This window comes from Felis catus, chromosome X (assembly GCF_018350175.1).
Source record: "Felis catus isolate Fca126 chromosome X, F.catus_Fca126_mat1.0, whole genome shotgun sequence".
In the NCBI taxonomy this organism is placed as follows: domain Eukaryota; kingdom Metazoa; phylum Chordata; class Mammalia; order Carnivora; family Felidae; genus Felis; species Felis catus.
The window spans coordinates 36,708,330-36,725,009 of NC_058386.1; the positions used below are offsets into that span (position 1 = coordinate 36,708,330).

Here is a 16,680-nt window from a genome sequence, read left to right on the forward strand (position 1 = left end):
AGGATAGAGAGAATGGTAAAAGGAGAAAGGTACCTAGTAAGAATAAAGAAAAGCTAAGAAAAGTAATTTGAAAATATTTTCTAGTAGATCAAGGTAGTGGGGATTCTTACTGCTTTGTGATCGTTGTCTAATTAATTCTAATCCAGTATTGTTTCCACTGAACTAAACTCACATTTTTCTTGTCAAAATATTTAAGTTTGAGAAAATGTGGCCTACATTCATATTCAACAATAATGGATAATAATAGTGAATTCCTGGGATGCTTGGGTGGCATCTGACTTTAGCTCAGCTCATGATCGTGGGTTTGAGCCCCGCATCAAGCATTGTGCTGACAGCCCAGAGCCTGGAGCCTGCTTTGGATTCTGTGTCTCCCACTTTCTCTGCCCTCCCCAGCTCGTACTCTCTCAAAAAAAAAAATAAACGTTGAAATAAAAATGTAAAAAAAGATAGTAAATTCCTATTTCAAAAGTAACTACATCTCTGCTATAAATTTTTAGGATGATACAAATCTAAAATGTGATTAATCTTTCATTTATTTTAACATTTTGTTTAGATTCATACTTAGATATTACCTTAAATGATTTAAAAAACAAAACCTTATTGAAATAATTTTTAGAAGTGAGAATTTAGCTGTCAGAAAGCTTTTTGCTGATTTCTTTAATTACCTTTAGTTTCCTCCTTGCATTGAATTTCCTCAGTTGCTCTACTGTTTCTGGAAGATGAATCTTGTAGGCATAACGATCCCGCTCCTATAAAAGAAGAAAAATAATGAACATATGTAGCCATTTAAAAAAGTGAAGAAACTTAATCTAAAACAAACAGTGAAGGCCACATTTCTTAAACATGAAACTTAAATTCTAAAATACTGGAGATTTTATTCCATGATACTGGTAAACATTCTCAAATGAGGGATACGAAGGTCAAAACTGATAGTAAAATAGTATTTTATTTTCAGCAATAATAAAGGGTTAAAATAATGGATCAAGTAATTTTTAGATATATGGCTATATGGCAAAGATAATTAAATCATAATTATGAAGGTATGAAGTTACCTTTGACATGTTCTTGTCAGGCAAAATGAGCATTTGAAAAATTAACTTCACAAATGATTGAGCATTCGGATTTGTCAGGAGTAACTGGATTTTTTTTTTAGGTGAGTGATCACTTTATGTATGTATGTATGTATGTATGTATGTATGTATGTATTCATTCATTCATGTGAATGGGCCCAGCGTGGAGCCCAGTGTGGGGCGTGAACTCACAACCCTGAGATTAAGACCTGAGCTGAGATTTTAACCAACTGAGCCACCCAGGTGCCCCAGGAATGACTGGATGTTAAAAGATCATACTTTCTTCGCACTAGAACAAACTTTTCAAGGCCATCTAATTCAAGCATTTCCTCACGTGGGATCCTTTTCAATCCCCGAAGGACGATTATTCTGTTTGACTTTGTCCAGTGAGTGATCATTCTTTTATGGCAGCTTACCACAATTCTAAGAAAGTAAAAAAGTGTTTACTTAGCCTGGGCCCACATCTGGCTTGTTTGGGCTAGCGTTGTCCTATGTAATATCGCAAAGCAAACATTCTTCCTCTTCTATATAGTAACTCCTCGGTAGCTAAGAGGGGGATCATGTTTCCACTAAATCTATTCTTCTCTGTGATGTCTCCAGTTGCCTCAACTATTCCTCATGTATATATATATTTTTAAAGTTCATTTTTGTGAGAGAGAGAGCAAGTGGGGGAGGGGTGGGGGGGCAGGGAGGGAGAGAGAGACTATCCCAAGCAGGACCTGCGCTGTCAGCACAGAGCCTGACGCAGGGCTCGAACCCACAAACCACGCAATTGTGACTTGAGCTGAAATCAAGAGTTGGGCACTTAACTGACTGAGCCACCCAGGCGCCCATTCTTCATGTATATCTTCAACCTCTTGTCATTCTTCTTATTACCCAATTTGGTTCTACTCTAATTTGTCAATGTATCTTAAAGATTTAAATAAGTATTCATTTCAGAAATAGTTCTTGAGAGCCTGCTATGTTCCAGGTGTTGATCTATGCACTTGGGATACACAAGTAAACAAAACCAACAAAGATTCAGGCCCGCGTGTAGCTCATATTCTAGTAGAAGAAAATACAGAAAGGTAAACTATGGAGTATCATAAAAGTGCTATGGGATAAAGCAAAAAGTAAAGCAGAGTAAGAGGGAATGGGTACACTGCAATTTAAAATAGGGTGGTCAAAGTCGGCCCAATTGCCGTGAGGACATCCAAAACTGGTGAGGGAGTGGTCTAGGCAGAGAGAACAACACAAAGGCCCAAAGGAAGAAGTGCACCTGGAGTTTTCAAAAACTGGCAAAAAGACCCATGTGCCATGGAGTAAATAGATCAGATCAGAGAGGCAACAAGGCTGGGGTAGGCCATTTAAGAGCCTTTTTAAAAAAAAATATTTATTTTTGAGAGAGAGAGAACACAAGTGGGGGAGGGAGAGAGAGAGAGAGAGACAGACAGACAGACAGACACACACACACACACACAGAATCTGAAACAGGCTCCTGGCTCCGAGCTGTCAGCACAGAACCCAACGTGGGGGGCTCGAACCCATGAACAGCGAGATCATGACATGAGTCGAAGTTGGATGCTCAATTGACTGAACCATGCAGGCGTCCCCATATAACAGCCTTTTATTCTGAGTGGGAGAGGGAGCCACAGGAAGGTTTTGAACTGAAGTGACATGATCTGACAAGTTTAAAGGAACACTCTGGTTGTTGTGTTGAGAACAGATTAAAAGGGAACAAGGGTTTAAGGGGGGGGGGGGAAGGCAGGGAGACCAGTTAGGCTATTGCAGTAATCTAGGGGGAAAATGGTAGATGAAGTCAGATGGAGAAAATAAAGATGATGAAGAGGAGATAGATTCTGAATATATTTTCTGAAAAAAAGTTTTACTGAGGGGTAATTAGCATATAACAAACTGCATTTTTAAAATGTATAATTTTCTAGGTTTTGACATATACAACCATAAAAGCATCACTGCGTTCAACCTGAATATACCCATCACTCTCTAAAGTTTCCTCACGTCCCTTAGTCAACTCCCTCCCAATCAATCCCCGGGCAGCCACTGTTTCTGTCACTGTCAATTGGTTTGCATTTTCTAGAATTTTATATAAATGGAACCAGACAGTACAGACTCATTTTCTAACTTGTTTCTCTCAGCACAGAGGTTTTGAACTTCATCCATGTAGTTGTGTGTATCAATAGCTGATTCCTTTTTATTGCTGAGTGACATTCCTTTGTAAGGATAGGCCATAATCTGTTTACCCATTATCTGCTGATGGACCCTGGGTTGTTTCCAAGTTCTGGCTATTACAAATAAAGCTGTAATGAACATTAATGTACAAGTCTTTGTATGGATACACATTTTACTTCTCTTAGGTAAATACTCAGCAGAATGGCTGGATTGTATTATAGGGGTATGTTAAACTTTTTAAGTGGTTGTACCATTTTACATTTCCATAGCAGTGTATTAGTTGCAATTGTTCTACATCCTCACCAATACTTGGTATGGTTAGCCTTTCTGATTTTAGCCATTCTGATACATGTGCGTATAGACATCTCGTTGTGTTAATTTGTATTTCCCTAATGAAAACTGATGTGGAGCAACTTTGTGTGTGCTTATATAGCATCCACATATCTTTGTTGAAGTGTCTGTTCCAAATATTTTCCCGTTTTGAACTGGGCTGTGCTTTGTCTTATTATTGAGTTTTAAGAATTCTTCTCAACGTAGTAGAAGGGGATTTAGATGTCCAAACTCCCAGTTATAAAATAAAGACACAGGGATATAACGTACAGCAAAAGGAACACAGTTAATGATACTGTAACAACTTTGTATGGTGAGAGATGGTAGCTAGATTTTATCATGGTGATCACTTCATAATGTATATAAATGCTGACTATGTTGTACACCTGAAACTAATATTGTATGTCAACTATAGTTCAAAAGAAGGAATTCTTTACATAATCTAAATATGTAAGTCCTGTATCAGATACATAATTTGCAAATATTTACTCTTAGTTCATGGCTTGTCTTTTCGTTTACCTACAGTGTTTTTCCAAGAACAGAAGTTCTTTTTTCTTTTTAAAGTTTATTTATTTATTTTGAGGTGGGGAGAGAGAGACAGACAGACAGACAGCACACATGAGTGGGGGAGAAGCAGACAGAGAGGGAGAGAGAGAATCACAAGCAGGCTTTGTGCTGTCAGCACAGAACCCGATGCAGGGCTCGATCCCACCAACTGTGTGATCATGACCTGAACTGGAATCAAGAGTTGGACGCTTAACCAACTGAGTCACCAGGTGTCCTCCAAGAATAGAAGTTCTTAATTTTGAATATATTTTGGAAGTGGAGAGAACAGGATTTTCTGAGGGAATGGATGTGGGGTGTGAGAGAAAGAGAGGAGTCAAAGACCACACCAAGGTTTTCAGTGTGAGCAACTGGAAGTCTGACACCAAGAGAGATGGGGAAGAGATCAGGACTATAGTTTTGGATATGTTATGCTTGAAATATCTAAAGTTCAAGTGGAGATTCAAGTAGGTACTTGGACATACAAGCCCGGAATGCAAGAGAGAAGTCTGGTCTGGAAATAAATTTTTGGAGGGTCACAAACATTTAGAAGATATTAAGGATAATACTCAACTCTGTCCCAGGCACTGAATTTGGGACTTTCACTGGCAGTATCCCATTTATAGTTGTTCTTTAAAACAACTATATAAGATAGTAGAGACAATGCTACATGCTAATTATCTCAAAAGCAATGGCTCAAATGGACATAATTGTTATCATCATGATTAGCATGTACTGAGGGCTTATTATGTGCCAGGCAGTGTTCTAGTTCTTTACAAGTTTGGTGTGTGTTTTTTTTTTTTTTTTTTTAGTGCTTTACATGTTTATGTTACGTACTCTTCACAACAAAGTAGGAGGAATATATCATTATTATCCTATTATAGAGTTGGGGAAAAAGTGATGCATTATACCAGATGAAGATTAATTAGTATGAATTGGGCCTCTTAGTTTTCTTAATCTGCATACTATACAACATTTGTAAATTAAGTTCAAGATCACAGTTGTTATTATAATGAAAATTCATGTTTGCATGTGAGGCACTTCTAAAATCAATGTGTTGGTATCCTGTACTTACAAATTTATTTTTGAATTTAAATGTAGAATTTTAGTCAGTCCTGTCAAAATTTCACCTTATTATCTGTGAAGTTCCTAAGGAATGAACACAAACACTTTAAAATTTATTTTCTATATTAATGACTAAAAATAGCAAGAGTTCCACTGGAGAGCAAAATTATATTTTTCTCGAGTACACATACAACACCTGATGTCAAAATATCTACAATTTGTATATCTGCTAGATTCTGTATGCTAAAACATCTTGGGAATGATTTTATTATCTTTAGGGACTTAATCTCCTTTTCCTGCACTTAGCCAGAGCAGGTTCACCAATACAGAAGACATAAGAATTTATTGAATAATTAACTAGCAGAGAGAAGCATAAAACTGCCATTTTATAACAAGCAATGGAATCTTGTAATGGATTGCTGTTACTGTTTGTGGAAGATGTGGTGTATATGTATATGTGTACCCATATTACAGAATATTACTTGGCCATAAAAAAGAATGAAATCTTGCCATTCACAACATGGATGGACCTACTGGGTATTACCCTAAGTTAATGAAGTCAGACAGAGAAAGGCAAATACCACATGATTTCACTTATATGTAGGATCTAAAAGGCAAAAACAGGTGCACCTGGCTGGCTCAGTCAGTAGAACATGTGATTTTCATCCTAAGGTCATGAGTTCAGGCCCCACACTGGGCATGGAGCATACTTAAAAAAATAAAAATAAAATAAAAGACAAAACAAATGAACAAACAACACTAGTAACAGACTCATAAATACAGAGGACAAACTGGTAGCTGTCACAGGAGAGGGTTGTGGGAGGACAGGTAAAATAGGTAAAGGGGATTAAGAAGTACAGACCTTCAGTTATAAAATAAATAAGTTATGGGGATGAAAAGTACAGCACAGGGAATATAGTCAGTAATATTATAATTACTTTGTATGGTGACAGATGGTAACTACACTTATTGTAATGAGCACTGCACGATGGATAGAATTGTCGAATCACTACATTGTATACCTAAAACTAATACAACATGTGTCTGCTAAACTTCAATTTAAAAAATTATAAAAAAAAAATGAAAAAAACCCTGTGTTCTGCCTGGTGATGTTTAATCAACATATACTGAAAAGCAAACATCAAAATGGACTTTGCATTATTTTTTGAGTAAAAGCTGTTTCTGCATTTCAATAGAGTAGAGGGGAGAGGAGAAAGCAAACCCAAGGTCTTTAACACAAGAGAAAGAACCCAAACAAAAAGGAGCTACATAATATTATAGAGAGACAATGAGTTTGGAGTCAGAGTTTTTTTTTTTTTTATTTATCTGTTTTGAGAGAGAGAAAGAGAACATGAGCAGGGGAGGGGCAGAGGGAGAGAGAATCCTAAGCAGGCTCCATGTGGTCAGCGCAGAGCCCAACACAGGGCTCGATCTCACAAATCATGAGATCATGACCTGAGTCAAAATCAAGAGTTGGATTCTTAACCAACTGAGCCACCCAGGTGCCCCTGGAGTCAGAAAGGCTTCTGTTCAAATTCTGGGTCATTTATATATTGGCTGTATGACCTTTTACATTCTCTCAGTTGTTTCTTTTTGAAAACTAATCTTACAGGATTCTTACAAAGATTAAACAAGATGCTGTATAGGCACATGATTGGTTTTAATAATCCTTTTTATTAGTCAACATGTACAAACCTCTGATGTAAAGTAATTTGGGAGTGCTGTAAGTGTGTATGTGTGTGTGTGTCAACAGCTTACTAAATAAGCTGGGTTGTTTTCTAACTGAAAATATGTTCCTATTGCAGAAGAAAAAGGTAAAAATAAAACATAGTAAAAATTTCAGGGTATGAAACCTGTGACCCATTTGTAATGGTCTTTATTCACAGCTTCCAAAAAGGGTGAACCAAGTGACAACATTTTTTTTTTTCTATTGGGCTTTTTTTAATGTTTATTTGTTTTTGAGAGCAAGACAGAGCACAAGCGGGAGAGGGGCGGAGAGAGGGAGACACAGAATCTGAAATAGGTTCCAGGCTCTGAGCTGTCAGCACAGAGCCCGGTGCAAGGCTTGAACCCATGAACCGTGAGATCATGACCCGAGCTGAAGTCGGATGCTTAACTGACTGAACCACCCAGGTGCTCCCCAACTGCATTTTGCTTAAAATAAAATTGCTTAACATTTTAGCAATGTTTAGCAACATTTATATGTAACAGAACATATTTCCACTGTTATTTAAAAAAAAAAAAAAGGTCTTCACACCCTTTGTAGTCTCTGCAGATGGTAGAACAGAAATTGGTCCTTTGGCTAACGCCGAATGTGAGAGAAAGCCCAGGGAAAGTGGCTTAAAAGACACATGGCATCCCTGGATTCTAGAGCAAGAAATGGACATTGGTGTTGATTTTTAAAGAATTCCCTATTCAACAGAATAAACACTTCTTCTTTTCCAAGGTTTAATTCTTTAGAGTTCTTGGTAACAAGGCTTTCCCTTTTGAATCACTGAGAAGACTCTGAAAGCTGGAGAAAAGGCCGACTGGGGAGGGATCCCAGGACCTGAGGGGTGACCTTTGGTGAGATCACTGGCTTTTTTTTTTTTTTTTTGTCTCTTAACATATCCTCACCTGGGTATGTGTGCAGCCGCAACCTGGAAACTCCAAGGACAAGGAACACACAAAAAATGAACCCTAAGAAAATCTGACTCTCTTTAGCCAACGGCTGAGAAGAGGTTTTTTTGCTCTGGAGGACAGAATCCTTTTGACTGCACCCACCCTACCCCCAGGGAACAGCATGTAAGCCGACCTGTTTCCACCCCCCCCCCCCTTCCACCAGCCCTTCTGGACCCAAGCAATAGCAAAGAGTTGGCGCCCCACTCCCTAGAGAGTAGGGGCAGTATCACAAAGAGAAGAGAGCTGGGGAAGGGGCTCTTTAAATCTATGTATGAAGTCTTTGGCACATCACCAATAAACCCAGGTATAAAACCGACCAGGATCAACACGGCAAAGAGCTTTGAGACTAAACTGTGGTTTAGTCTCCCAGGTTTCGAATGAGCCTCTGAGCAGCGCACAAGTGGGGCAGACCAGACGAGTAGTGCAAAGGCTTTGAAAATGAAATTGGTGTTTCAGCTACAGCCCTAAAAGTGGGCCAGGATGTGTGTTCTGAATTTAATCAGGTTAGCTGCCTACTAAAATAGAAGATTTAAATAAGAGTCTCATAATACTAAAAATGTCTAGCATACTATCTAAAATTACTCTTCATACCAAGAATCATAAAAAAATCTCAACCAAAGTGAGAAAAGACAACCAACAGATACCAACATAGATATGGCACAGATATTAGAATCATCCAACTGGGATTTTTAAGCAGGTGCTATAAAAATGTTCCTAAGGGCACCTGGGTGGCTCAGTCGGTTAAGCATCCAACTCTTGATCTCAGCTCAGGTCATGATCAGGGTTTGTAAGATGGAGCCCTATATCCGGCTTTGCACTGACGGTGCAGAGTCTGCTTGAGATTCTCTCTGCACCTCCCCTGCTCACACATGCACAGGCACGTGCTCATGCTCTTGCTCTCAAAATAAATAAATTTCAAAAGAATTTTAAGAAAGGTAAAAATGTTCCTAAAAGCAACTGCAAATGGTTAAAAAATGCTGACATTACCAAGTGCTGACAATGATATAGAGCAACTGGTTCTCTCATACTCTGCTGGTGGGAGAGTAAAATCATAAAGGTATTCTGGAAAATGATTTGGCAGTTTTTAGAAAGTTGAACATATACTTGCCATAGGACTTAGCAATCCCACTCACAGGTTTTTACTTTGGAGATGTTCATAGATGTATATAGATGTTCATAGCAGCTTTACTTGTATTAGCCCCAAACTGGAAACAACCCAAATGCCCTTCAAAAGGTGAATGGACAGGGGCGCCTGGGTGGCTCAGTCAGTTAAGCATCAGACTTTGGCTCAGATGGTGATCCTGTGGTTCACGGGTTCAAGCTGTGCTTTGGGCTCTGCACTGACAGCTGGGAGCCTGGAGTCTGCTTTGGATTCTGTGTCTCCCTCTCTCTCTGTCCCTCCCCCTACTCGTGTGTACTCTCTCTCTCTCTCTCTCTCTAAAATAAAATAAACATTAAAAATTTTCTGAAAAGGTGAATGGAGGGGCGCCTGGGTGGCGCAGTCGGTTAAGCGTCCGACTTCAGCCAGGTCACGATCTCGCGGTCCGTGAGTTCGAGCCCCGCGTCGGGCTCTGGGCTGATGGCTCAGAGCCTGGAGCCTGTTTCCGATTCTGTGTCTCCCTCTCTCTCTGCCCCTCCCCCGTTCATGCTCTGTCTCTCTCTGTCCCAAAAATAAATAAACGTTGAAAAAAAAAAATTTAAAAAAGAAAAGGTGAATGGATAAAGAAGTGTTGTACATTCATACAGTGGAGTATTATTCAGTAACAAAAAGGAATGAACTATTGACACGCACAACAACTTGGATGGATCCCAAGGACATTATGCTAAAAACGCCTAATCTGTGAAGTAATAATAAATATATACATTGGTCTCTGACCCTGGTTCCTAACACAGAGCCCTAAAACCCTTCTAAGTAGGGGTGCTAAGAGAATCTTTTGTTCTAACATTTTGTCTTTGACCCCAGCTTCTGAGGCAGAGCTCCTAAAACACTTGTGATTTCCTAAGTGATAAGAGCACTGGGAGCATTTTTTGTCCTCGTATTTGGTCTTTGACTCTGGTTCCGGACAGAGTTCCTAAATCCCATGGCATTTCCTGGGTGACAGAAGTGTCTTTGTTTTAATGAGGTGACTCTTAGTGGGCTCCTGGATGGGGGCTGGTCACCAGAAAGACCAAGTTATGAATAAAAGCTTGGGATTTTCAGTCCCATCTCCCATTTTGTTGAGAATGGAGAGGGGCTGGAAACAGAGTTAATGATCAATGCATGCCTACATGATAAAACCTTTCATAAAATTTCCAAAAGTATGGGGTTTGGAGAGCTTCTGGGTTGATGAACATACGTACATGCCAGGAGCATGGTCTACCCCACCTTCTGTGGGAACAGAAACTTCTGCACTTGGGATCCTTCCAGATCTTGCTCTATGTATCTTTTCATCTGTATCTTTTACCATATTCTTTAGCATATAATAAACAGGTAAATGTAAGTGTTTCCCTCAGTTCTGTGAGCTGTTCCAGCAAATAATCAAATCCAAAGTTGGGAGTGGGTGGGTTATAGGAACCTCCAATTTGTAGTCAAGTCAGACAGAGGTTGTGGGTAACCTGGGGACCCACTCCTTGTGATTGGCCAACGGAAGTGGGGGAGAGTCTCATGGGACCGAGCCTTTAACCTGTGGGATCTGCATGGACTTCAGTTAGTGTCAGAACTGAATTAAAATGTAGGACACCCAGGTAGTGTCAGAGAACTGCCTGGTGTGGGGAAAACACCCAGGCACACCTGGCATCAGAAGCGCTGTTGAGTGTGGTAGTTGCTTGAGAAGAAGAGAGAAACACACAGGAGATGTGAGTTTCTCTTAAATGGTTTACATATTGTATAATCCCATTTATTTAATAATCTCAAAAGGACAAAAATGATAGTGATGGACAATGGATCGATATTTACCAGGGGTTCTGGGTAGGGAGAGGATGTGATCATTAAGGGGTGACAGACCACTTCTATATCCCGATTATGGTCATGCTTATATACTTCCATATGATAAAATTTCACAGAAACACACACACAAATGCATATAAAAACTGGTGGAAATCGAGTAAGGCCTTCAGTTTAAGTGTTCCAATGCCATTTTCCTAGTTCTGGTTATCTAAGGTGTTATCACCAGGAGGAAGAATGGCAAAGTGCACGTGGGAATTCTGTACTGTTTTTAACCACTTCTTTTTTAAAAAAAAAAAAAAAAATTTTTTTTAAATTTTAAGATTTTATTTTTAAGTAATCTGTACACCCAGTATGGGGCTTGAACTCACAACCCTGAGGTCAAGCGCTGCACATCTACCGACTGAGCCAGCCAGGCGTCCCTGTTTTTGCCACTTCTTTGTGAGTCTGAAATTATTTCAACATGAAAGGTTTATAAGGAATCATTTCCACTCTGCATGGTTAACCTTCCTGTGGGCTTCCTAATTCTAAATACCTCGAATCACTCACTGAGCTTCATCAGTTTTCCTTCCTTAAAATCTCTCAGTCTGAGTATTTGTTTCCCACTCCCACCTTTACTCCCTGGGTCCAGGCCCCTGTCACTCCTGTCACAGCACAGCTTCTACAGGCTCTCTTTGCCTCTAGCTCTTGTATTCTGACAGACAACGCTTGTACATCCAGTGTCCAAAGGAATTCTACGAGCATGCTGCTTGCACTGTGTCATCACTCAAAAGTTTGCAGGAGCTTTTTACCATCTACACCCTAATATCCAAAGTACTTAAGGGGCACCTGGGTGGCTCAGTCGGTTGAGCATCCAACTTCGGCTTAGGTCATGATCTCTCAGTTTGTGGGTTTGAGCCCCATGTCCGGCTCTCTGCTGTCAGTGCAGAGCCTGCTTTGGATCCTCTGTCCTCCTCTCTCTCTGCCCCTCCCCTGCTTTCTCTCGCTCTCAAAAATAAACATTAAAAATATGAAAAACCGGGGCGCCTGGGTAGGTCACTTGGTTAAGCATCTGACTTCGGCTCAGGTTATGATCTCACGGTTTGTGGGTTCGAGCCCCATGTTGGGCTCTGTGCTGACAGCTCAGAGTCTGGAGCCCGCTTCAGATTCTGTGTCTCCCTCTCTCTCTGCCCCTCCCCCACTCACACCCTGTCTTTCTCTCTCTCTCTCAAAAATAAATAAATTTTCAATAAATTTAAAAAATTTTTAATAAAAATTTTGTTAATAAAAAAAAAGTCAAAAAACAAAATAAAAACCAAAACAAAGTACTTAATTTGGCAATTCTAGATCATACGTATTCTCCCCTCAAACCAGAATTTCTGGTCTACCACTGTGCAATCCTTCAAATGGCTGATGTTTGTATTATACTAGTTTGCTTCCTGCCCCCCACTCCCACAGGGCCTGAACACTTTGTGATGCTTCGCCTGTGCTCTCCTGGACTTCCCACATGGAGGCCAGGGCCCCCTTCAGGCACACTAACACGTGCGGTCCTCCCTGGAGTTTCAGACAGTGATCTCTCTTGTACCTCACTGGTCTCCCTGAGCCCACACTTCTATACTCCTGTGAGCCTTCTCCATTGTGGCTTCTTTGAGCTTATCTTTCCAGGTGTTTATGTTATATCAGTATAATCTGAAAATCCATTTTGCAGCCTGACCCTGCCGCCTTTCTCTCTCTGGTGTTTTTCCAAAATTCAAATGGACTAGCCTTCTAGAAATACCCTTTTCATGTTTTATTACAGTCAATATACTTTAGGGTCTACATATTAAGGTTACAAAGGGTGTGAAAAGAGCTCAGCCATCTACAAGGAAAGTACAATTTTAGTTGGTCTTACTTTTGCTGGAATGAATATTCATAGCAAACATCACTAATTTAGATAAAGGCATTAAACATACTATATTTTAACAATCATTAAGATATTTGCATATTACTTACACTATTTCCTCAAAGTCTTTTTTATATGAAATGATTGAATAGGACATTTTCTTCTTGTGGTTTTACCAAAGAAATCTTTTTTTTTTTTTTTTTTTTTTTTTTTTTGACACAAAGTCATGGTATTATGACTTTGGGCACTCTTCATTATAAGTATTTTCATCATCTTATTTCTTCAATTTGCAGTTACACAGGAGTTTTTCATAACATGAACTATAGTTTAAATTTAGTGTTTTACTAAATCAACACGAATTACATCCACAGTAATGATTTACAAGTATACATGGACATATATTTAAATATAAGAAGCCTGTACACATCAGCCAGATAACATTCTCATGGAATTATTCCATCTTCAGATAAAACATAAGGCGTCAAGGTAAACTAGTTCAGACATGGCACATGATTCTGAGCTCAAACAGCCTTTTGGAACTTTTTCATTTAAGTTACTGACATTTTTGTGTCTATTGTCTCTCTGGTGCCGGAAATCTACTACGTATTCAGATTATTTAGAACAAGAAGTATATTCACTGCAGGGATGAGGGTTTCCAAAAATAAATGTTAGTAGTCAAGGTAAGTATGATAATGAAAGCTAACTTTTCTAAAGGATCTTAAAAATGACTCATATGGCTACCATTTTCATTGTTCTTTGGCATTTAAACTAGCTTCTAGTGAACAAATGATCCCCATTATGGAGAAACTGAGAAAGGTAAAGGAGAAACAGGAGTCCTCCTCCCCCCCACCACACTGGTCATTTCTGGGGGGAAAAATACTAAGAATGTATCTAAAAACTGTTTACCTACTCTCTTCTGGGGGAAATCAGGAATAACCAGAACTGAATGTTTCAAGTCAAGAATAACTAGAACTGCATATCAGAGGGTTGAATGTGGATTTGATAATATTCTTAAGGAGACTCAAGATCCACTGGAATCTCAAAATTGTTTTCTAATATCATCATTCCGTGTTGTTGCCACTAAGATCCATCATTAATCTACACTTTAATATCTTATTGCTTCTCTCTGGAGAAGTAGCATGGTATCATATAATGAACATTCCTTCGTTCATTCATTAAATCATAACTAATATTTATTGAGCACTTAGTCTATGCCAGACACTTAGTAGAATGCTGGACAGAAGTGAACTAACAACTCCAAATTCCCACTCTGCTGCAGCTTGTAGTTTATAGGGGGTAAATAGACTACAAACAAAATATAGGTGTGTCTTATGGTGACGAATGCTATGGGGAACACTAAGGCAGGGAAGGAGGGGCAGGGAATACTGGCGGCAGGGGGCGTTCTTCTCTGTAATTTTAGATTGAGTGAACGGGAAAGATCTTACTAAGAAGCTGATAGCTAAGCCAAGACTTGAAGGTGGTAAAGGAAGAAACCATGACTATGTCTGGGGAAGAGCGTTCCACGGAAAGAACACAACTAACATAGAGGCACTGAAGCCAGGATGTGCCTGCTGCCTGAGGAACCACAGTGAGGCCAATATGCAGGGAACAGAGTAAGAGGAGAGCAGTAGGGGGTGAAGTAAGAGGTGTCAGGAAGCGAGAGTGTACCCTGGATTAAGAAAGAATCCCTCCGGCGAGAGGCCTGGTTTCAAGGTATGAATTCTGGACTCACCAGGGTACAAAGGGCATTTAAAGGCCATTAAACCAGATGAGGTCTCCAAGGGCCTGAGTGGAGACAGAGAAAAAGAGGAGCAAGGATGGAGGCCTGCGGCACCCTAATGTGAAGAGGTGCATGTGGGGAGATGAGGAGGAATCAGCATGATCTGAGAAGGCACAGCCAGAAAGGGAGAAGGGAAACCAGGAGAGCTAGGAGGCCTGAGGCCAAGGGAAGACAGCATTTCAGGACGGGTGTCAAATGGTACTGAGATGCCAAAAGGGAGAAGGCCTGAGATTTGACTTTAGCAATGTGAAGGTCATTACTGACTTGACAAGTGTGGTAGTGGAAGCTGGAGGTGGTTGTAGGGTCGGGAGGTGTGCGTGTGTGTGTGTAATAAAAATAGACTGTAGCATATTAGGTTCAACAGAGACAGAAAAGCGATGATGCAGGAAAGGGGATATTGCTGGAGTGATGTCCTTGAGTAGGTGAAAAAGAGAGGACCTTGCACGCAAAGTAAAGCATGGTTTGGTAGGCTCAGTTAAAATCCTGGTTCAACCACTGACAACTTCTGTGACTTGGGGCAAGATTCTCAACCTCTCTGAGCTTTTGTTTTCTCACCTGTACGGTGAGAACTTCCTGGAATTACCGAACCATATAATGTCTTAATTAAATAGTGCTTTGCGTCGAAGTCCCAAGTTACAAGTTTCCTTAATATGCATCTGTGAGATAGGATAGAGAAGAATTGAAAAAAATCGAGCTTTTTCCGGGGCACCTGGATGGCTTGGTTGGCAAAGCGTCTGACTCAGGTCATGATCTCACGGTTCCTGAGATCGAACCCCGCATCAGGCTCTGCGTTGATAGTGGGGAGTCTGCTTAGGATTCTCTCTCTCAAAATAAATAAATAAATAAAAATTTAAAAGCTAGTATTTTCTGAAAACAGTCAATCCATATCTAGTATCTCTTGAAGTAAAAGTAATGTTATGAACCACATAGTTACGCCCAAGATTGTAAGTTTTGGTCATAAACACAGTACTACTTCACTTGTTCGTGCTGCACATCTTTGGAACCTGTGTTGGTGGACAACCAACAGGCCTTCCTCCCTGGTACATTCTGCCTAAATCTGCTTCTAATCCCGCTGATAGTGGAATGTCACTAGAATGGTATATTCCTCTAGTCAGGTATTTACAGAGGTTGTGCAGGAACAGCAAACAAGATGAATAAAAGTCAAAGAATAAAAAAAAAAAAGGACTCAGAAAAAAGATGCGAAGAGTTGCCTTGAGGAGCAATATACTCCTCTTGCTGGAAGGGTTCAGACAAAGTGTATATGGCCACCTATGGGCTCAGGTACCTTAAGCCATGGGTGATTCAGTGCTTCATAAACGGTGATCCTTTCAGCTGGATCCAGCATCAGCATGCGACGGACTAGGTCTTTGGCACTTTCAGAGATATGGCTCCACTGCCTTGGATTCATCTGAAGAGAAGGAAAGCAAAATTGCATAGTTACTGCCCAGGGAGAAGTTAACATTCACCATTGATGTAACATTCCTACACTGTTTCAATGTGAATACAATTCTCAAAGAACAGAAATCTGATTCTATAGGTTTGCTTTCTAAGGAAGAGGACAAAGGCAAGTCTTTGGTGGCTGTTGCTACGTATATGAGGTTTCGTATCAATAAGCATCCCTTACATATGTTCTTGATGTCACAGAAGTTATAATATTTTTAATAGTTGAAGAATAGAATGCTCACAACTTCAGTTTCTACCTTAGCTGAAGAGACTAGATACTTTGATCTAGAAAGGATTAAAATTTTTAGGTTAAAAATTTCAAAGAAATTTTTAAAACCTTCTTTCTTGAAAAACTGGAATCCACAGTAATTGTGAAGTTATGCAAAGTTCCTACTAGGATATTTTGGTCACTGTATATCAATTTCAGTATTTTAGAAAACATATACTGTTACCATCGGCCCTAGAGAATAACCCATTCACTTGTATATTGTCTTCAGTGAAGTTACTTTTGCCCCTCTAGTAGAAAGATGAGACAACTCAGCCACAAGGTCAATTGACTAAAGTCAAACAAATGGATAAAAACTATGAGTTGACCAAAGGATACAAGGCTTGTGAGAAAGTGGATCTGTGAGGAAAAGAGCAAGGTGGCTCCAGGGGAAAAAGAGTATTTCTGAGACCAGGAAGAAGAAAAAGGGAAGGGACGCTTAGGGCTTGCCGCTGGGAAGGTAAGTGGGGACAGGTGGGGAGAGGCCAGTGGGGCCTCATTCCTTATTTAGTATCAAGAAGCCAACTGGCCAGGTGAGTTTGCATAAGATGCCTGGTGCCAGGAGCTAGC

General features: G+C 39.9%; 1 protein-coding gene across 15 annotated transcripts in view; it reads right to left on the bottom strand.

The window, feature by feature from the left end:
* Positions 1-16,680, bottom strand: part of CASK (calcium/calmodulin dependent serine protein kinase) — a 357,176-nt gene that overhangs the window by 109,529 nt on the left and 230,967 nt on the right. For all 15 annotated transcript variants that reach the window (XM_019823738.3, XM_019823747.3, XM_019823745.3 and 12 more), the window contains exons 8-9: positions 15,688-15,810; positions 666-749 (exon numbers count right to left, since the gene is read on the bottom strand). In XM_019823738.3, the coding sequence (XP_019679297.1) occupies positions 666-749; positions 15,688-15,810 (207 nt within the window). The remainder of the gene's footprint in view (positions 1-665; positions 750-15,687; positions 15,811-16,680) is intronic.